The sequence below is a fragment of the Amblyraja radiata genome, chromosome 7 (assembly GCF_010909765.2).
Source record: "Amblyraja radiata isolate CabotCenter1 chromosome 7, sAmbRad1.1.pri, whole genome shotgun sequence".
NCBI classification, from domain to species: Eukaryota; Metazoa; Chordata; class Chondrichthyes; order Rajiformes; family Rajidae; genus Amblyraja; species Amblyraja radiata.
Genome location: NC_045962.1, coordinates 51,971,222 through 51,994,006, shown reverse-complemented (window position 1 = coordinate 51,994,006; position 22,785 = coordinate 51,971,222). Strand labels below are relative to the sequence as shown.

The window sequence follows — 22,785 nt, the reverse complement described above, 5'->3', positions numbered from 1 at the left end:
CACCGGCGGCGGCCTCTCTCCCCTCCTCACAGTAACTTGTCTATCGTCTCCCCCACCACCGGCAGCGGGGCGGGGTTCAGTGGAGGCCCAGTGGAGCCCCTGGTCCCGTCTCTCTCTCTCTCTCCCTCATCATTCACCCCTCTCCCCCGCCCGCTGCGGCAATTGCGGTCCCGTCTACCCATCACATCCCCCCCCCCGGGTCCGTCTATGTTGAGTGAATTAAACATACTCACTGATCTGGTACAACAGTATTTATTGATTAATGCATACAACACACTGCAGCATATTACTTCTACTGTGCTGCAAAACATGGCGGGTTGCAATAATATGAATGGTGTAGCAGTAGGCGGAACTTATAATAAAGCACTGCATTGGTTAGTAAGTAAAGTAACCAATCTACATCTTTTCTTGTACGTATAATAAGTGAACCAAATCTAAAATAAAGTGATATAAATGTACAAGCACATTACTAGGTGCTGACTGATTAATACAATAACCAAAACGCTAATAGCGCATACAGGGAAATACTGATGGTTCAAACAAAATCCCCGTATCTAAGGGGCGGCCTACAAACCCGTCACGCGCGCGTATGGTACAGATCCGCATCTCCTCCCTTCACCGGCGAGATTGCTGGGGTCCGTGCAACAGGAGCACTGGTGACCCAGGGCAACGAACGTGGTGGTGAGGGAGCTGGAGACACAACCAATGGTTGGTCTGCAACTGCAGGGCGTGAGGGAAGAGAAAGTCCGTCTGTAGGATGAGTAGATCAGTCGCGTCGCATCAGGATACGAGACAGCAGGACGTGGTTCCTTCACAGGAAGGAGATGTTGACGGTTGCGTCTGTACATGCCTCCGTCGGCACTCACCAGGTATGAGCTCGGCTCTTTTGCGGGACTGTGGATGAAATTCAAACGGCCATAGCCCTTGTTGTTTGAAGACGAATGACTTGCCCACTGGAGAGAGGTTTAAGTGGTTTGCTGGACTTATCGAAAAATCGCTTTTGGGTATCGCGTTTCAGCTGGAGTTTCTGTACAGCAAGTGGTGAACGAACCTGTGGCTGCAGCAGTTGTTGGGGCACAGGCAGTGCAGCACGGGTCTGTCGGGACATCAGGCGTTGGGCAGAAGACCCCAGTGTTGGGTCACGGACAATGTTTCTTAAGTTGAGCAGGATCAGGTAGACATCGGATTTGGCAAGGTGTGAGCGCTCCATCAATTGCTTGGCGCTCTGGACAGCCAGTTCTGCAAGTCCGTTTGACTGTGAGAATTCTGGACTGCTGGTGACTTGGCAAAAATCCCATCATCGTGCAAAGTTTTTGAAACACTGGCTAGTGAACTGACTGCCGTTATCTGACAAGAGGCATGCAGGGGCACCGTGTACAGCGAAATGGCGCGACAGCTTTTGGATGACTGCATCGGATGTTATGCTTTGGAGGAGGTCGATTTCGAACCAGCCCTAATACGAGTCAACGAGAACTAGATACTGTTTGCCACGCCACTCGAATACGTCAGTAGCGAGTGTGGTCCAAGGCAGAGGAGGAACAGGGTATGAGAGAAGGGTCTGCTTCTGTTGGTGTGGCATCAGGCTGTTACACAAATTCGGTCTCGTGCACAAATTTGGTCATTTCGGGCCAGAAAAGCATGCTCTTTGCTCAGAGAAAGGTTGCTTCCACGCCCGGATGATCCCTGTGGACGGCATCAAAGTATTTGTCCCGTAGATCAGCTGGGATGACTGCTTTATGACCCTTAAAAACCAACAAGGTAGATTTTAAGCAGTCTTAGAGATGAGTGAGGCAGGCAGGTTTAGGAAGGAAGGAAATTCCTACACAGAGGGTCTTTGCAACTTAAGGCCGACTAGGAAAAGGGGAGATGCAGCGAGACCTGGGTGTCATGGTACACCAGTCATTGAAAGTGGGCATGCAGGTGCAGCAGGCAGTGAAGAAAGCGAATGGTATGTTAGCTTTCATAGCAAAAGGATTTGAGTATAGGAGCAGGGAGGTTCTACTGCAGTTGTACAGGGTCTTGGTGAGACCACACCTGGAGTATTGCGTACAGTTTTGGTCTCCAAATCTGAGGAAGGACATTATCGCCATAGAGGGAGTGCAGAGAAGGTTCACCAGACTGATTCCTGGGATGTCAGGACTGTCTTATGAAGAAAGACTGGATAGACTTGGTTTATACTCTCTAGAATTTAGGAGATTGAGAGGGGATCTTATAGAAACTTACAAAATTCTTAAGGGGTTGGACAGGCTAGATGCAGGAAGATTGCTCCCGATGTTGGGGAAGTCCAGGACAAGGGGTCACAGCTTAAGGATAAGGGGGAAATCCTTTAAAACCGAGATGAGAAGAACTTTTTTCACACAGAGAGTGGTGAATCTCTGGAACTCCCTGCCACAGAGGGTAGTCGAGGCCAGTTCATTGGCTATATTTAAGAGGGAGTTAGATGTGGCCCTTGTGGCTAAGGGGATCAGAGGGTATGGAGAGAAGGCAGGTACGGGATACTGAGTTGGATGATCAGCCATGATCATATTGAATGGCGGTGCAGGCTCGAAGGGCCGAATGGCCTACTCCTGCACCTAATTTCTATGTTTCTATGTTTCTATGTTAACGCATGACTACCCGTGAATGGTAGAAAAATCAAGATGGAGCAAAGGAGCCAAAATCAAAAGTTATGTCAAGAGTGTTTAAACGTCATATGCACAGAGAACAGAATAACAAAATTATTACTTGTTGCAGCTTCACATGCATATTAATCTAAGAACACAACAAATAAATATACAATGAATGATAGAGACACAAGGAACTTCAAATGGTGGTTTACAAGACACAAAGTGCTAGAGTAACTAACAAGTCAAGCAGCATCTCTGGAGAACATGGATTGGTGACATTTTGGGTTGGAACCCTTCTTCAGACCATTTGTGGCCAGAGGAGAAAGCTGTGAGTAAAGTGGGACAGGACAAAGCCTGGCAAGTGATGGGTCAATATAGGTGAGAAGGGGTTTGACTGGCAGATGGTTGAACAAAGATCAAAGATGAAAAAACAAAAGATGAGATAAAGATAGGTTTGCTAAATGTGAAGCAAGCAGATGGGGAGAAATTCAGAAGGGCATTCAGGTGGGGAAGAGAGGGTAAAAAAAGGGGGGGGGAGGTGTTTGTATGTTAGTTTCTGGAAATTGGAGAATACACTTCGTATCATTAGGTTGTAAGCTACCCAAACGGAATTTGAGATGCTGTTCCTCTAGTTTGCTCTGTGAATGGAAGGGGCCCACGACAGAAAAGTCAGGAGACGTGGTTGCTCTGTGTCCCAAAGTTCTGCTCTCAATCCCCTTCCCCCCCAGACGAAACAAGGATAGATTCACTGGTCGTAAAATTTCACCCCACCAGCCTCAGCATCCAACACATTGTTCTGACGTTTCCGCTACCTTCAATGTGATCCCACCACCAGTCACATCTTCCTATCCCACCCCTTTCTGCCTTCTGTAGTGACTGCTCCCTCCATAACTCCTTGGTTCACTCATCAATTCACACTCAAGGACTGCTCTCACCCCAGCCACAGACTGTTTACCCTCCTCCCATTCGGGAGGCGCTACAGGTCTCTCCTTGCCGGACCAGCAGGTTCACGAACAGCTTCCCTGCGGCTGTTACACAACTTAACTCTGCACCTTGGTGATTGCCAGTCATCCCCCCCGGACACTCCTTACCCCAGAAAAATTGCACTACTGCCACTGTATGTACATATATATATTTTACTGTTCCATTATTCTATGTTCGCTCTTCTGGGTGAGATGGTAACTGCATTTTGTTGTCTCTGTACTGTACACTGCACAATGACAATAAAGATTGAATTTGAATCTGAATCTCCCCCTCGCCAGGTACGTTTCCCCTGCAACCACAGGAGATGTAACACCTGTCCCTATACCTACCCTCACATCTATCCACGGTCCTCCAATAGTGCTTCCAGGTGACACAGAGATTCATGTGCACCTCCTCCAACCTTATCTGTATTCGGTGTTCGTGATGTGGCCTCCTTTACATCATCAAGACCAAGTGTAGACCAGGTGACTGTTTTGCCAAACACTTGTGCTCAGTCTGCCAAGGTCCTGGATCTCCTGGCCTCTCACCATTTTAACTCCCCTTCGTATTTCCATACTGACCTTTCTGTACTGAGCAGCCTCTATAGGGAGGTTTCACGGCAGTCGGGTCACGACCCATGACCCGTACTGTTGCTAGGCTACTCCAAATGGATTACACGCGATGAACTGCAGGTAGGCACTTACCATTGTTTCCAGCGTAGCGGGCCCGTTAAAACCCGCTGAAATTGTCAATTTTTGCGCTGTAAATAATTATGGAAATCGGGATAAGCGTGTGAGACATTTAGCCTACTTCAGAATTCCAAAAGTGAGGAGAAATGACGGTAGATAAAAACGAGAGCTGAAGGGACAACAACAGCCAGAGTGCTTGGCGAACATTGGCCGTTTGCTCACTGCATTTCATCAACTAAGGCATTATTTGTGTTTTTTCTTGATTCCTTTGGCATCTAAAAAGTTTCAGAAGTGATAAATCTGGCTGTAATTTTTTTTAAATCGCCCATGGTTCTCGTGGGTTTTTACATACAAAATGAAAACGCATCTGAAGAAAAATTTACAGCCAGATTTATCACTTCTGAGAAGTTTTAGATACCAAAGGAATCAAGAAAAAACACAAATAATGCCTTACTTGATGAAATGCAGTGAGCAAACGCGATAATTCCCAATATTTTCAATGTTTACCAAGCACTTTAGCTGCTGTAGTCCCTTCCGTTCTCGCTTCTCTATACCGTCATTTCGCTTCACGTTTGGAATTCTAAAGTTGGGTACATGTCTCTCACACTTACCCCGACTCCCACAAAAAAAATTTCAGCGCAAAAATTCAATATTTTGGCGGTTTTTAACAGGTAGGAAAGTACGCGTTTCTAGCATTAATAACATATACCGGAAGTGACGGATGTCTTCCAGTTGGATTTAGCGGCTCCGTGCGTCGAGCCCTATGACCCAGTGACCTTTCGTGCAACCCCCCTATTGCCAGAGTGAGACCACATGCAAACTAACACTTTTTGTCTTTTCATCTCTGGCGTTTGTTCAACCAAGTGCCACACTTTGTCATACGCAAAGATCCTATAGCGGAGGATCTGCTATAGGATCTTTGGTCATACCCCTGCATCTATTCCAGCTTTCTAACCCAATCAGTCTGAAGAAGGTCCCTTTTGAACAGTCTGAAGAAGGGTCCTGACCTGAAATGCCTCCTATCCATGTTCTACAGGATGCTGCCTTATCTGCTGAGTTGCACCACTTTGTGTCTTTTTTCACAATAAACAATAATACAATACATTATCAGTTTTACTCAATTAACCAGACCACAATTGTGCAATCTTAAGTCAGTAATGCAACTTATAAAATGTCCATAATGGGACTAGTTTTAATGGAATGCACCTACGACAGCACCTACGTCAACCTATACCAGCAAAAATTGTCGCCATTCGCCAAAAAAAATTCTACATTCAAATCGAAGGCCTTACTGACCCAAGGAAGGGTGTGGACCCGAAGGCAAATGGCGGGGTTGGGGGTGAGCTGGCAAATATAAAGTGGCCTGCGGAAGCAGTCGGGAACAAATACTTTGGTCGAGAGTCCATCCCAACGTCGCCCATGAGCTCATCGTAGACAGCGGCCCAGTCCAATCGGAGGAGGCGGGCGGGACCAACGCGCCAGTTCGAACGTTTGGCGGCAGTCGGGTGACTCGAGCTCATCTGGAGGAGCGGTTGAGCGTTGTTGTAGCGGGCGTGCGCGCGCGCGCAGGAAGGAGAGGTCGGGCATTGGTGCAGCGCGCGTGCATGCGCAGGAAGGAGCGGTCGGACATTGCTGCTAGAGCTCCTCTAGTATCTTTGACTGGTGCAGTGCGCGTGCACGCGCCGGGAGGAGCGTTAGTGCAGTGCACGCGCCGGCGGGGGGATGAGGGGTTCGAGTTGCAGGTGGTAAAGCGAGGACGATGCGGAAGCAGCATGGTGCTTCCGCCGGCAGGTTACAGCAGAGCCGGCCAGAGTTCGAAAGCACCTTCCAGGAGCTGTAAGAATCTCTTTTCAGTTTGAGCGCAACGGTCGTTTCTTTGACACAATGTCCGAGGAGACGGGCGGGGTTAGGGGTGAGTAAAGAGTGGCCCTGGGTGATTTACGGGACGGGAGGCTGATTGGCGACCTGAGCTGCGTTTCTGTTGGCTATAGAACGATTAACATTGAGTTATGTTGGTATATTTAACGTCACTACTTGTGGTCAAAACTGCAGACGAGCTGTGAATATGTTTTGCACAATGTTGCTCCATCGTTGCTATGCCGTCGAATGGACCACAGCAATTGAACGCCACAGTTGAGATTTCACCTCTTTTCGTTTTTATGTTTAAGTGGTAACCCAGTTGTCTAGATACTGTGGCAAAACTCGCACTATTATTGTATATAACCATTATGTACAATTATATACAAACATTGTTTATATATTTTTTTAAAGAACAGGACAAACAAGGTGTTAGACAATATTCAGGGGTTATTGAATGTGTGGATAAGTATTGAAATGAAAACCAATCTTGCAACAAAAAAAGTGGTCATAATTTTAGTTTACACTGGATAGATTTAAGCTCTTCAGGGGTGGGGGATTCTGATTCTGTACCATTGTAAATATGCTGAGAAAGACAATAGATGTATAAAAACAAACACCACCGGAGTGATTCGGCCGGTCAGGCAAAAACTCGACACTTAAATTTGGAGATTCTGCTGAGAGAGCAATAGGTGCAGGAGTAGGCCATTTGGCCCTTCGAGCCAGCACCGCCATTCAATCTGATCATGGCTGATCATCCCCAATCAGTACCCCGTTCCTGCCTTCTCCCCATATCCCCTGACTGCTATTTTTAAGAGCCCTGTCTAGCTCTCTCTTCAAAGCATCCAGAGAACCTGCCTCCACTGCCCTCTGAGGCAGGGAATTCCACAGACTCACCACTCTCTGTGAGAAAAAGTGTTACCTCGTCTCCGTTCTAAATGGCTTACTATATAACCATATAACAATTACAGCACGGAAACAGGCCATCTCGGCCCTACAAGTCCGTGCCGAACAACTTTTTTCCCTTAGTCCCACCTGCCTGCACTCATACCATAACCCTCCATTCCCTTCTCATCCATATGCCTATCCAATTTATTTTTAAATGATACCAACGAACCTGCCGCCACCACTTCCACTGGAAGCTCATTCCACACCGCTACCACTCTCTGAGTAAAGAAGTTCCCCCTCATGTTACCCCTAAACTTCTGTCCCTTAATTCTGAAGTCATGTCCTCTTGTTTGAATCTTCCCTATTCTCAGAGGGAAAAGCTTGATCACATCAACTCTGTCTATCCCTCTCATAATTTTAAAGACCTCTATCAAGTCCCCCCTTAACCTTCTGCGCTCCAGAGAATAAAGACCTAACTTATTCAACCTATCTCTGTAACTTAGTTGTTGAAACCCAGGCAACATTCTAGTAAATCACCTCTGTACTCTCTCTATTTTGTTGACATCCTTCCTATAATTGGGTTTTATTCTTAAACTGTGGCCCCTAGTTCTGGACTCCCCCAACATTGCGAACATGTTTCCTGCCTCTAGCGTGTTCAAACCCTTAACAATCTTATATGTTTGAATGAGATATCCTCTCATCCTTCTAAACTCCAGCGTGTACAAGCCCAGCTGCTCCATTCTCTCAGCATATGACAGTCCCGCCACCCCGGGAATTAACTGTGCAAACCTACGCTGCACTCCCTCAATAGCAAGAATGTCCTTCCACAAATTAGGGGACCAAAACTGCACACAATACTCCAGGTGTGGTCTCACTAGGGCTCTGTACAACTGCAGAAGGACCTCTTTGCTCCTATATTAGATTCCTCTTGTTATAAAGGCCAACATGCCATTCGCTTTCTTCACTGCCTGTTGTACCTGCATGCTTACTTTCATAGACTGATGAACAAGGACCCCCAGATCCCATTGTACTTCCCCTTTTCCCAACTTGACACCATTGAGATAGTGATCTGCCTTCCTGTTTTTGCTACCAAAGTGGATAACCTCACATTTATCCGCATTAAACTTCATCTGCCAGGCATCTGCCCACTCCCCCAACCTGTCCAAGTCACCCTGCATTCTCATAGCATCCTCCTCACAGTTCACACTGCCACCCAGCTTTGTGTCATCTGCAAATTTGCTAATGTTACTTTGAATCCCTTCATCCAAATCATTGATGTATATTGTAAATAGCTGCGGTCCCTGCACCGAGCCTTGCGGTACCCCACCAGTCATTGCCTGCCATTCTGAAAAGGACCCGTTAATCCCTACTCTTTGTTTCCTGTCTGCCAACCACTTCTCTATCCATGTCAGCACTCTACCCCCAATACCATGTGCCCTAATTTTGCCCACTTATCTCCTATGTGGGACCTTATCAAATGCTTTCTGAAAGTCCAGGTACACTACATCCACTGGCTCTCCCTTGTCCATTTTCCTAGTTACATCTTCAAAAAATTCCAGAAGATTAGTCAAGCATGATTTCCCCGTCATAAATCCATGCTGACTCGGACCGTTATTTTCTAATTTAAAAACTAGCATATATAAAGTGGATGTTGGAGGGGGAATGTCTGAAGGATTGACCCGAAGTCTTCAAATATTTATTATATACATATTTCAATGATCTGGAGACCTATGGATCTAAATGTTCTTATGCACAAAACATAAAGTTAGCAAGGATATGCAGCAAGAATTAAGAAAAGGCAAGGTATATTAACCCATATTATACCTTTATTATAATCTTCACTCTTTCACTTGGAATATGTGCCTCTTCGAAGTGTTTATTTAGTAATGTGACTAAGAAATGAAGGAAAATCTTTAATGATTTCATGACAATGAATTGAGAAGTTTGATTTATTTTGTATATGTATTCTATTGTTTGTATTTTTGTCGCAGCTATAAATCCTTACTTGGCAGCCAAGAATATGTGGCTGAAAATGTTGCCCTGAAGGAGAAATATTGCGCTGGCCTCATCGCACGCAAAGATTTAAGCAATTATAGAGCTTCGCAGAATTTCACCCAAAGCAGCAAAAAACCTCCTCAAGAAGTGGAACATTCTATTCCGAAGAAACATATAACCCTGAAGGACAGCAGCAGTAATGTGCGAGTTGCGGGAACCTGCAGTGCCACAACTGAAACTGCAAAACTTTCTGCCAAAACGCCCAACATAAAATGTGACATCTTTCCGTATAAAGCAGAGACAAACACCGAGACTGGGTTCTCTCCTAAAAGGCAGCAAACTCTGCAGATACAGGGCTCAAGCCCCACAATTGGTGTTGAAGCATTGCATGATGATGATTCCATGTCAATTCAATCTGGGGAGGATTACAGAGAAACAGTTACATGTGAAACATGCTCAGAGACGTTTTGGAAAGTGGTAAATAAAAAAAATATTAGAAAAAGGCAACGTGAATTGGACAAGAAACAGCCTCATGGTAGGATGATTTTCCCATCCATTTTGTTCTTTAACTTGCACAATGTTTGTTTAAATTGTAATTGTACGTCATATAATGGCATTTGTGATGGTGGAGGTAATGGGAGTCTTCTCTGGTGATGCTCTGCCAGGCCTGTATTGCAGCCATCCTTAGCTTATGCTCGTTTTGGGGGTAGTCCTCTTCAGTTTTCTCTTCAGTATATAAAAGGCATGCTCAATTGGGTTCAGGTCCAGTGATTGACTTGGACACTAAAGAATTGTCCATTTTTTAGCTTTGAAAAACTCCTTTGTTGCTTTAGCAGTATTTTAGGGATCATTGTCTTGCTGTAGAATGAACCGCCGGCCAATGAATTTTGAGGCATTTGTTTGAAATTGAGCAGATGGAATGTGTCTATATACTTCAGAATTCATTATGCTACTACCATCAGCAGTTGTATCATCAAGGAAGATAAGTGAGCCAGTACCTTCAGCAGCCATACATGCCCAGGCCATAACACCCCCACCACTGTGTTTCACAGATGAGATGATATGCTTTTGATCTTGGGCAGTTCCTTCTCTCCTCCATACTTTGCTCTTGCCATCACTCTGATTTGTTAATCTTTGTCTCATCTGTCCACAAGACCTTTTTCCAAAACTGTGGTTGCTCTTTTAAGTACTTCTTGGCAAACTGTAACCTGGCCATCCTATTTTTACAGCTAACCAGTGGTTTGCATCTTGCAGTGTAGCCTCTGTATTTCTGTTCATGAAGTCTTCTGTGGTAATTGAGAAATCCACCCCTGACTCCTGAAGAGCGTTTCTGATCTGTCGGACAAGTGTTTGGGCGTTTTTCTTTATTAAAGAGAGAATTCTTCTGTCATCAGCTGTGGAGGTCTTCCTTGGCCTGCCAGTCCCTTTGTGATTAGTAAGCTCTCCAGTGCTCTCTTTCGTCTTAATGATGTTCCAAACAGTTAATTTTGGTAAACCTAATGTTTGGCTGATGTCTCTAACGGTTTTATTCTTGTTTCTCAGTCTAATGGCTTTTTTGACTTTCATTGGTTCCTCATGTTGATAAACAGCAATAAAAGTTTCCAAAGGTGATGGAAAGACTAGGTGCTGATAACTCTCTTATACTTGCATTAGGAGGCAATTAAACACACCTGAGCAATTACAAACATCTGTGAAGCCATGTGTCTCAATCATTATGGTGCCCTGAAATTGGGGACTATGTATAAACACTGCTGTAATTTCCACATGGTGAAACCAAAATGTATGAAAAAGACCTTTATTACAATCTAACAATGTGCACTTTAACCACATGTGTTTTTTGTTTTTTTTCCCCTTTTTTTTTTCTCTATTACAAATCTCAAATTGTGGAGTGCAGAGGCAAATAAATAAATGATGGGTCATTGTCCCAAACATTATGAAGGGTACTGCATTATGTATTCTGACCCTCGTGCATTACATGTACTTGGATATTGATCTTTAACTTCTTTGCAAGTGATCCGAAGAGCATTCCAAGTGCTGTTCAAAAAGCTTGCTGTATTTAACTTCATTTCTGCAAAGAATGGAGTAAAACTGCAGTGAACTCCATTTTCATGTAGATTTCTCTTTCAGATCCTACTTCTTTATCCTGTGACCAGTGGGTCTTAAAAAAACCTTTGTTGCCAAGAGGTAATCTGCATAAATACAGAAGGCAAGTATTTTTTCAACTTGTTTTCAAATTATTGGGGTAAAAATATAATTTGCTCTTGCTTTTAAAATGAGGAAGTACCACCAAATATTTCTTGCACTATATTTTAAATTAAAAGAGACCACAGATTAAAAATGGAACAGAGGCCAAGTACAACATAGGAGGGCATAAAATCATGTTAGGTCATCATGGATTGCTGCAGAAATGCCGTGAAAGTATAGTAACATCTGACGGAACAGAAGTTTGTTTTCGTTTGTGTTTAACTTGAAATAAAGAGCCTTTCAGTGGAACTCCAGACTTGTTACTCAAGTCGTGTACAGAATAGCATGGGGAGAAATGGATCAAAAGTACAAATATGTTGCTGGATGTTCTAGTGCGTGGGATAGTTTTGATTCATGGGCCACTGGAATCGGGAGTGGAAAATATGGTGCAGATTTTGAAATTGGCAAAGGGTATTGATTAAACTAGCAACAGGCATTAAATCATCTAATCTCATAGAAAATAGGTGCAGGAGGAGGCCATTCGGCCCTTCGAGCCAGCACCGCCATTCGTTGTGATCATGGCTGATCGTCCCCAATCAATAACCCGTGCCTGCCTTCTCCCCATATCCCTTGATTCCACTAGCCCCTAGAGCTCTATCTAACTCTCTCTTAAATCAATCCAGTGATTTAGCCTCCACTGCCCTCTGTGGCAGGGAATTCCACAAATTCACAACACTCTGGGTGAAAACGTTTTTTCTCACCTCAGTCTTAAATGGCCTCCCCTTTATTCTAATACTGTGGCCCCTGGTTCTGGACTCGCCCAACATTGGGAACATTTTTCCTGCATCTGGCTTGTCCAGTCCTTTTATAATTTTATATGTTTCTATAAGATAACCCCTCATCCTTCTAAACTCCAGTGAAGACAAGCCTAGTCTTTTCAATCTTTCCTCATATGACAGTCCAGCCATCCCAGGGATCAATCTCGTGAACCTACGATGCACTGCCTCAATCACAAGGATGTCCTTCCTCAAATTAGGAGACCAAAACTGTACACAATACTCCAGATGTGGTCTTACCAGAGCCCTATACAACTGCAGAAGAACCTCTTTACTCCTACACTGAAATCCTCTTGTTATGAAGGTCAACATTCCATTAGCTTTCTTCACTGCCTGCTGTACCCGCACGCCAACTTTCAGTGACCGGTGTACAAGGACACCCAGGTCTCGCTATACCTCCCCCTTACCTAACCTAACCCCATTGAGATAATAATCTTCCCCCTTATTTTTGCCGCCAAAGTGGATAACCTCACATTTATCTATATTATACTGCATCTGCCCACTCAACCTGTCCAGGTCACCCTGCAACCTCCTAACATCCTCTTCACAACTCACACTGCCACCCAGCTTTGTGTCATCCGCAAACTTGCTAGTGTTGCTCCTAATTCCCTCTTCCAAATCATTAATATATATGGTCAACAGTTGCGGCCCCAACACCGAGCCTTGCGGCACTCCACTCGCCACTGCCTGCCATTCTGAAAAGGACCTGTTTACTCCTACTTACTCCCTGTCTGCCAACCAAATTTATATCCACGTCAACACCCTACCCCCAATACCATGTGCTCTAATTTTAGTCACCAGTCTCCCGTGCGGGACCTTATCAAAGGCTTTCTGAAAGTCTAGATACACTACATCCACTGGCAACCCTTCATCCATGTTACTTGTCACATCCTCAAAAAATTCCTGAAGATTAGTCAAGCATGATTTTCTTTACATAAATCCATGCTGACTTGGACTAATCCTTTTACCGCTATCCAAATGCCCCATTATTACCTCTTTAATAATTGACTCCAGCATCTTTCCCACCACCGAAGTCAGGCTAACTGGTCTGTAATTCCCTGTTTTCTCTCTCGCTCCTTTCTTGAAAGTGGGATAACATGACAATACAATACAATACCTTTTATTTGTCATTTGAACCTCACATGAGGTTCAAACGAAATTTGGTTTCTGCAGCCATACAAGAAAAGAACCAAGACACACACTAACACAATTTACACAAACATCCATCACAGTGAGTCTCCTCCTCACTGTGATGGAAGGCAAAGTCTTGTCTCTCCCCTGCTCTCTATTCCTCTCCCAAAGTCGAGGTCAAAGCCCCCGGCGGGCGCTAGCAAGTCCGCGGCCACTCAAAGCCACGCCGGGCGATGTAAGGCCCTGCCCCGGGTCTTGGTGTTGGAGCCCCCGGCTGGCGCTAGCAAGTCCGCGGCAAATTAAAGCCGCACTGGGCGTTGTAAGGCCCCGCTCCAGGTCACTCTCAACCCCGCAATTCGGGCGGGAGAAGTCGCCGTTGCCGGTGCCCCGCAAAGCAGTCTCCCACTGGGGACCCGCGAGCTCCTGGTGTCACCATCCACCGGAGTCGGGTTGCAGCAGCGCGCCACCGCAGCTCTCCACGCTCCGAAGCTGGCCAGAGGTAGATCCGCAGCTCCACGGAGGTAGATCCGCAGCTCCACAGCTCCACAGCTCCACAGCTCCACGGAGGTAGGTCCGCAGCTCCACGGAGGTAGATCCGCAGCTCCACAGCTCCGCAGCTGCACGGAGGTAGGTCCGCAGCTCCACGGAGGTAGGTCCACAGCTCCACAGGCTCCGACTTGAGCCTCCAGGTCGTTCTGGTTGGAGGCCGCTCCACGGCGCTAGGCCCCAACGGCAACGGAGACCCGACGGAAAAGGTCGGGTCTCCATGCAGGGAAGAGATTTAAAAGTTTCCCCCACCCACATATACACATTTAAAAACCCGCTACAAACTAAACCCTCAACAGGACAAAAAAATAAAAAATACACAGACAGACTGCAGAGGCCGCTGCGACGTCGGTCGCGCTGCCCACACATGTGTTAGCTATCCTCCAGTCCACAGGAACTGATCCTGAATCTATTGAACATTGGAAAATGATCACAAATGCGTTTCTAGAGCCACCTCCCTGAGGACCCTGGGATGCAGACCATCAGGCCCAGGGGATTTATCATCCTTCAGTGCCATTAGCCAACCCAATACTATTTCTCGTCTAATGAAATTTTCTTTCAGTTCCTCTACCCCCTTAAATTCTGTTCAATCAATGCACGTTTGACATTGAGTCGGACGCAATTGAGCAATCACGCGCTTTGTTTCATGGTAGTGAGGTAGCGAGCACAGTGGGATCATGGCTGCCTCCTAATTACATCAAAACAATAGCAAGGTTTCAAAGGAATAAAGGTAATGCTAACCGTGCTGATCATTTTGTTTTACATAGAAACATAGAAACATAGAAATTAGGTGCAGGAGTAGGCCATTCGGCCCTTCGAGCCTGCACCGCCAATCAATATGATCATGGCTGATCATCCAACTCAGTATCCCGTACCTGCCTTCTCTCCATACCCTCTGATCCCCTTAGCCACAAGGGCCACATCTAACTCCCTCTTAAATATAGCCAATGAACTGGCCTCAACTACCCTCTGTGGCAGAGAGTTCCAGAGATTCACCACTCTCTGTGTGAAAAAAGTTCTTCTCATCTCGGTTTTAAAGGATTTCCCCCTTATCCTTAAGCTGTGACCCCTTGTCCTGGACTTCCCCAACATCGGGAGCAATCTTCCTGCATCTAGCCTGTCCAACCCCTTAAGAATTTTGTAAGTTTCTATAAGATCCCCTCTCAATCTCCTAAATTCTAGAGAGTATAAACCAAGTCTATCCAGTCTTTCTTCATAAGACAGTCCTGACATCCCAGGAATCAGTCCTTACAATTGATTTATCGTTGTAAATTTATGATGTGATCTGTTAAATAAAAATCATAAATAAAAATGTAGAGCTAGGATTAGGGTTTGAGTCTGTCAGTCGGTCGGGCTGTCGTCCCGCCGGTGGATGCTGCTTCCGGCTGATCGTGGGGGAGGAGCGGAAGGAAAGCTGGGAGAGGAGAGCCATGGCAAAGCGTGACAGAAAATAAGAGAATGCAGGCAGGTGTGGGGGGGCGGGTGATAGGTACATGATTGGAATAAGGCCAGAGATTGAAATGGAAGTTAAGACAAAATGATTGTAGAGTTGCGAATTGTGAACTTGGAGGAAGGAATGTGGGGGGAGAGGAGAAATAGGTGCGTGTCCAGGTTGGGCACGGGGTAAGACCTGGCTTGAGGGAAAAAAGGGGGAGCGGTTATATGGGGTATAAAAGGAGAGGGGTATTGTTATGCAGTTACCAAAAATTGGTAAAAAACAGTGTTCATATTGTTGGTTTGTAAGCTATCCAATATTGTTCCACCAGTTTGCTTGCATATGGCCTGTCTGGCAATAGAGCAGCCCAGGACAGAAAGATCAAGATGGGCATGGAAAAAGGAGTTGGTGATTGGCAAATCAAAGTCCCAGGTCAACTTTGTGTACTATTTTGCAAAGCGAATATCTATGTTAGCTGACACCAGTCATATCTGTACCATCCTGTTTTCTTGTCTTTGCCCTATAGTTTACATTCCCTTTGTTTTTTACCTCCCCACCCTCTTCAATGCCAGATTGTTCTGATGAACATTTGTCGACCTGAAACACTAACTATTTTCCTCCACAAACACATACTGCCTGATTTGAGACACTATTAAATTTTCTACCTTGATTTAGGTTGAGTTTTTGTTGAATCTTCTAACTTCTGTTATGGTTCTAATTGCAGAGAGATTGAATCACCAGTAACATATCTGAAATCATTGGGATGGCCTGCCCAGACGAGAGATGCAAAGAAATGGATTCCCCAGTGTTCCAGGCCGCATGTGTTTCTACACAGGTAAAATTGCATGTTCCTCCCGAGTAGTTCTAGGCATTTTTTTCTTGAAGTCTTTTTTGTCTGATTCATTCCCTGCCTAATAACAGTACTAGCTCAATTTTTCAATGAAGCTGTTATTTTAAATAGATTTTGGTCTCATCTTGGAAGTATAAGATCCAATAAAGATTGCACAAGATAATGCCATTCAAGAATAACAATTTTTGATCAACCTCGTGTACCTCCGCTACATTGACGACTGCATTGGTCCTACCTCCTGCACCCATGCAGAACTCACTGACTTCATCCATTTCACCACTAACTTCCATCCGGCACTCAAATTCACCTGGACCATTTACGACATCTCCCTACCATTTCTATACCTCACCATCTCCCGTAGCTAACAGACTACTGACCGACATCTCCTACAAACCCACTGACTCCCATGGCTATCTCGCCTACACTTCTTCCAACCCTGCTTCCTGTGAGGACTCTATCCCCCTACTCCCAATTTCTCCGTCTACGCCGCATCTGCACCCAGGATGAGGTGTTCCAAACCAGGGCATCGGAGATTTCCTTATTCTTTCGGGAACGGGGGTTCCCTCCTTCTACTATAGATGAGGCTCTCACCAGGGTCTCCTCTATATCCCACAGCTCCGCCCTCACTCCCCATCCCCCCCCACTAGTAACAAGGACAGAGTCCCCCTTCCACCCTACCAGCCGTCACGTACAACATATAATCCCCGACATTTTCGTCACCTCCAACAGATTCCCACCACTGGCCACATCTTCCCATCTCCTCCCCTTTCTGCTTTCCGCAGAGACCATTCCCTCCGTAACTCCCTGGTCAATTCGTCCCTTCCCACCCAAAACACCCTCTCCCCTGGTACTTTCCCTTGCAAGGTCCAAGGACCCAAGCAGTCTTTCCAGGTGAGGCAGATGTTCAACTGCACCTCCTCCTACCTCATCTATTGCATCCGCTGTTCCATGTGTCACCTGCTCTACATCGGTGAGACCAAGCGCAGGCTTGGCGATCGCTTCGCCCAACACCTCCGCTCAGTTCGCAATAACCAACCTGATCTCCCGGTGGCTCAGCACTTCAACACCCCCTCCCATTCCGAATCCAACCTTTCTGTCCAGGGCCTCCATAACCAGAGTGAGTCCCACGGCAAATTGGAGGAACAGCACCTCGTATTTCGCTTGGGTAGTTTACACCCCAGCGGTATGAACATTGACTTCTCCAAGTTCAGGTAGTCCTTGCTTTGTCCTTCCTTCCCCTCCCCTTCGCAGCTCTCCCACAGCCTACTGTCTCCGCCTCTTCCTTTCTTTCTCCCCCACCCCCCCGACATCAGTCTGAATAAGGGTCTTGACCTGAAACTTCGCCTTTTCCTTCGCTCCATAGATTCTGCCTCACCCGCTGAGTTTCTCCAGCTTATTTGTCTACCATTTATATTTGAGGAAGTGTTCAATATATCAAAATTCATTTATTTGTAAAAAATTGTCCTATGCTATGTCTTTGTCCCATTTGCTATGATTGTCTTATTGCAGCGTTCTACCTCCATAGTTCCTGTATTTCTCTTTTTTGATTACCCTCAATGCCTATCCAGAAATTGATCTTTCCTTGGTTTTGATCTGATCTCCAATACTGCTCTCCCAAATTAGAAATTTAGATTTAACACAGCTGTTGTATACTTTGACAATTTGAGATATACTTTGAGATCGAGAACATAGTGTCATAATGCCAGGACAAAAATCTCTCCCTCAATGTTGTTAAGACAAAATTATTAACTTCAGGAAGCATGGTGGACAAGCCCCATTCAGCATCCATGATACAGATGTGGAAATGGTTGTGAGCTTCAAGTTCCTTGCATTAATGTGGACCAACTACATTGATGTGACAGCAAAGATGGCACACCAATGCCTCTACTTCCTGAGGAGACTGAGCATCCTATAGATGCACCACAGAAAGCATACATCGGGTTGCATCGCAGATTGGTTTGGGAACAGCTCTGCTCAAGACTGCAAGGAATTACAGAGAGTTGTAGATGTAACCCAGTCCATCATACAGACTGGACTTCCCACCATTAGCACTTTGGGCTGCCTGGGAAAAGCCACCAGCAGAATCAGACTTGTCCAATCCCGGGCGTCACCAGGGAATTAATGCGCTACAGTGCTAAGTATTATATTCTGCACTCTTCTGTTTTTCTCTAACTATTGCACTTGAGGTAGAATGGAATACTGTATTGTCACATGTGACTAAGCACAGTAATTATTTGCTGCATACCCAATGTATACAAATAGCAGCCACCTATGGCGCTGACAGTTACAAAGCACGCCGGCTCCTCCTTTTGTTATCTTCCACCTCCCCATAGCGGTTTCCCCACACCTGGTATGCATGGTATATACGTTAGCAGGCAAAACAAAGCTTTTCACTTTCCTCGGTACATGTGACAATAATAAACATAAGTTTCAATGCGCAGGATTTACTCTATACCCAGTTAAATGAAATGTATGAATTGGTACCGGAGCAAGCCACTGAATCCATGACCTTGCTTAGCCATCTAACAAGATCATGGCTAATTTGACTGTAAATTTAGCTCTGCAGTCCCATCTATCTGTGGTAACCTTTCACTCCTTTGTTTATAAAGGATCTATCCAAGTTCAAAGACTTGCTCATTATCTTTGAAAAAGTGCTCCAAAAGCTATTGACTCTCCCGAGATAAATAAATGTTACCTGTTATGTATTAAATAGGCAGCCCTTGAATGACCCCCGCTAAATTGTCCTACAAGAGTAAATATCCTCTCCACGTCCACCCTGTCAAAACCCCTCAGGATCTTATTTCAGTCCTCTTATAATCTCATGCAAATACAAACCCAGATTGTCTAATGTTTCCTCCAAAACAATCTCTCCATACAGGGCATTAGTTTTCTAAACTGCTAATGCATATCTATCCTTAGTCTTCTAGATATTTCATCAATGCCCATTATGAAGGAAGTAAACCTCTACATAGAAACATAGAAACATAGAAAGTAGGTGCGAGAGTAGACCACCAGGTCCGTCGAGCCCGCACCGCCATTCGCTCATGGCTGAACACTAAACAGACACACTTACCCACAAACAGTAGACACAAGACACAGAACACAAGACACTACCCTCCCCTTTATACCGCTATCACCCCTCTCCACCCCAAGAACCTCGTGATCTCCTGGGGGAGGCAAAAAACCGGATAAAAACCCAGGTCCAATTCGGGAAAAAAATCCGGGAAATTCCTCTCCGACCCCAATCCAGGCGATCGACACTTGTCCAGGAGATCACTCAGGTCTTACTATACTAACCATACCTAGGTCCATATCCCTGCCCTCTCCCCGTAGCCCCTTATCCCCTTGGCAGCTAAAAAACCATCTATTTTAGTCTTAAATATATTTAAAGTTTCTGCTTCCACTGCTCCCTGGGGCAGTGAATTCCATAAATTAACCACCCTCTGGGTGAAGAAGTTCTTCCTCATCTCAGTTTTAAAAGAGCCCCCCCTTATTCTGCAACTATGTCCTCTAGTTCTAGTTTCCCCGATCATTGGGAACATCCTCGGTGCATCCACCCGATCAAGGCCCCTCACGATCTTATGTGTTTCAATGAGATCGCCTCTCATTCTTCTAAACTCCAAAGAGTAGAGTTCCAGCCTACTTAACCTTTCCTCATATGTCAATCCCCTCATTGCAGGAATTAATCTTGTAAACCTTCGCTGCACTGCCTCCAGGGCTAGTACATCCTTTCTTAAGTATACTTATTTAAATTCCCCCAACAATTCTGTTTGCTTGCGTCACCTGCACACTAGCTTTTGCAAATCATGCCACGGATGCCTTGAATTTCCTGCATCTCAGCACTTTGCAATCTATCATGCAGGTAATATATTTTTTGTTTTCAATTTTTTAACCAAGGTAGTTAATTTCACATTTGCCCACCTATTTTCATACGCTCAATCTTAGCCATTTAAAAAAAAATCTGTTTCATAACCTCTTTGTGTCCTCTTCACAATCTGCTTTATCAAATTTTTAAATACATTTTACTCAGATGCAAGCCCAAGGAATGGCATAATTGCTAGCGGTTAATTGGACATAATCCAGTTCAGTAAATTGACAATATCTTTGGAAGGGAGGACATTATTATTTGTCAAAATATACATTTCAATTTTTCTTGTTTAATGCCTACACAATTATTTACAAGGTAGACAAAAAGGTTAAGTTCTACACAGGTTTACCAACATTTGCCATTTTGATGCTGGTCTTCAATTATGTTAAGGACAAGCTCCCCACTAGACATTCACGAACACATTTTCAGCAGTTGCTGATCATCTTGATGAAGCTCAGACTTGCAGTGCCTCATGAAAATCTTGCGTATCGATTCCTTGTTAGTGATTCCACAATATCGCGCGTATTCAATACCAGAATTGATGCCCTTTACGGCATATCCAAGTAAATTGCTTGGCCCGAAAGAGGGGTTCTGTGGAAGACCATGCCCATGCAATTTCGGCAGACATTTGGAAAGCGTGTGGTAGTGATTATAGATTGCTTTGAAGTGATAGATACTGCGACAATTGAACGGATGCTGGGACAGAAGACGGACCCGCTGTACTGGCAGCCATAGTAAGTGCTTACCTGAAGTTCACTCCTTGCTCCAGAAAGAGTTGCGTGGCAACAGAACGGGTTGGGGGTAGTGATCTCGCCTGCCGTGCAAGGGCCCTATACATTTTTTCATGTTGGAGGATAATTAAAGGTAATCTTTGTATTTATGTGTAGAATCTTTTTTATTAATTTGATTGCCATCTTGACCCTTTGGGATTGTGCTCTGGAATGGGCATAAGCTGTCTTGTGTACCTGGCCACTTGCTTCTACTCTTTGTACCATTAAAAATGTAATATCCATCTCTCACTGCTTCTTCACATCCTACACCACGGAAGGTGTTTCTTTTTAATTAGCCATGAATTTCAGTGGATTATTGTGTCCTCAATCATTTATGATTTATATTCTGCCCTTGACCTCACCCTTTTCTTTCAGAGCCATGATAAAAACTACATTACCTTCTCCTAATAAGCCACGAGTTGTTTACTGCTATGGTAATGTCATGAACAGATTGCTTATACTCACTTCAACAGCCTTCAATCCCTTTCCCTAGAACTCTCCCATGCAACAACCAAGTATGCATCCAAAATGTCAAAACTCTTCTCTTCACAGCCACTCATCTGCTCTGTATCTCTCGCACCTCTAATTTTCCATTTAGTTTTGTAAAATGAAGCATGATGTTTTCCACAAAGCACTTCATGCTGCAAAGTAGTACAGTGCAAGTGGCCGTTGTTGTAACTCTAGGTACTAAGTATTTACAGAAATACTTATCCCTCTGTTCTCCCAAAGAACTGCATTAGTCAAATTTGTGGTCGTTGTCACTGCCTTGAGGCTCCCACAAACACATTCTCAAATTGCCGTCTCCATTCCTCTTTCCTGATTGCCTGAAACTGAGCAATATTTATTTCAGCTTTTATATTGTTTGGCCATAAATATAAGTTATGGGTCACTATATTCTTTCAAAGCCACCAACATATAACATTGTCTAATTCTCCACAGGTCCTCTGTGGCTAAAGTTCTCATAATTCAGTAGTTATTTCCAAATGGCATATTGTCAGAATGTACAAGGTAGTGCAACTCTAGAAACTAGGAATTCCTATGCATGGTATTGGGGTGTCATTGAAAATACAGAAAATAAAGGAACAATGGAATATTGTCTTTTGTATTTGGAGGACAACTACAAGAAAATAAAAATCTTGGCTAGATGTGTGTAAAAAAAATAAAAATTAAAAAAAACTAATTTTATTCTGACCTCAGGAATTTACGCTCTTGTAAGAGAAAAGTTGATGAATTTCTTCACGACAATGGAAAGAGAGGACCTCGTATAAAGGCGAGAAAGAGATCCAGGAAGAAAAATCTTTTTGTCTATAAGCTTCCTGAAGCTCATCCCTCCGCCAATGTACTCTCAGGCAATGAAGACTCCGAATTTGAAATGAAGAACTGCTCTGTAAAAAGGAAGTTAGCTTCTGCAGTCCTGAACCGAGAGGTTAGGTCCAAGAAAGATGGCTGTGATTTTTCAGATGATTCGAACACCTGTGAAAGTGGGTTTTGCAGCTCTGACAGCAGGTCCATGCAATGTGACAATAGCACCTGTCCCAGGAAAGATAAGTTTGCACTTGATGTATTCGGATCTGAAACAACGTCTGCATTTTCAACTTCAGCTGTATTATGCACTGAAAACCGATTATATTCCCAATTTGAGGATCCAAAATTATGGCAGGAAACACCAGACAAAAATTCCACAGATCCTCTTTCCAGTTCTTTCAGTTGGTTAAAACCTGGGGGATTTACATATATGATTGCTAAGTTAAAGGCTGGACATCAAACCTTACCTGGCACTGTTGTTAAAGAGACATGACCTGCCTGTTGAAACTTTCCTTAAATAATTCACTACAAAGTTGCTGTCTATATCTACATTTATTGCTAATAAATGTTTTTTGTAGTATTTTAATTTTTTGCCAAATTTAATTCATTACCATAAGCAGCAGTGATTAATGTATACAGTTTATTTAAAATAAATGCTAAACAATAGAAATTCCAAATGCAGTTTCTTACTTGGATAAGCACCGTCCAACATTTCCCAGCTCAGCAGCTTATGTTCACTTTCGCATAGTTATCACGAGAAAATTTACAAATATTGAAACCTCATCTTTGTGATTTTTATGAAAGTTTTTTTCCCTCAGTTCAAATAAAACGAGTACAGCGGGGAACTTCCTCAAATAGATCC

At 44.4% G+C, this 22,785-nt stretch overlaps 1 protein-coding gene across 1 annotated transcript; it reads left to right on the top strand.

The window, feature by feature from the left end:
- The first annotated feature begins 5,749 nt into the window (after positions 1–5,749).
- On the top strand, positions 5,750–22,588 carry LOC116975420. The gene is made up of 5 exons (XM_033024518.1): positions 5,750–6,094; positions 8,995–9,533; positions 11,126–11,204; positions 15,855–15,965; positions 21,816–22,588. Exons 1-5 carry the CDS (start codon positions 6,018–6,020, stop codon positions 22,414–22,416), a joined length of 1,407 nt encoding a protein of 468 aa, XP_032880409.1. The 5' UTR covers positions 5,750–6,017; the 3' UTR covers positions 22,417–22,588.
- Positions 22,589–22,785: the final 197 nt, after the last annotated feature.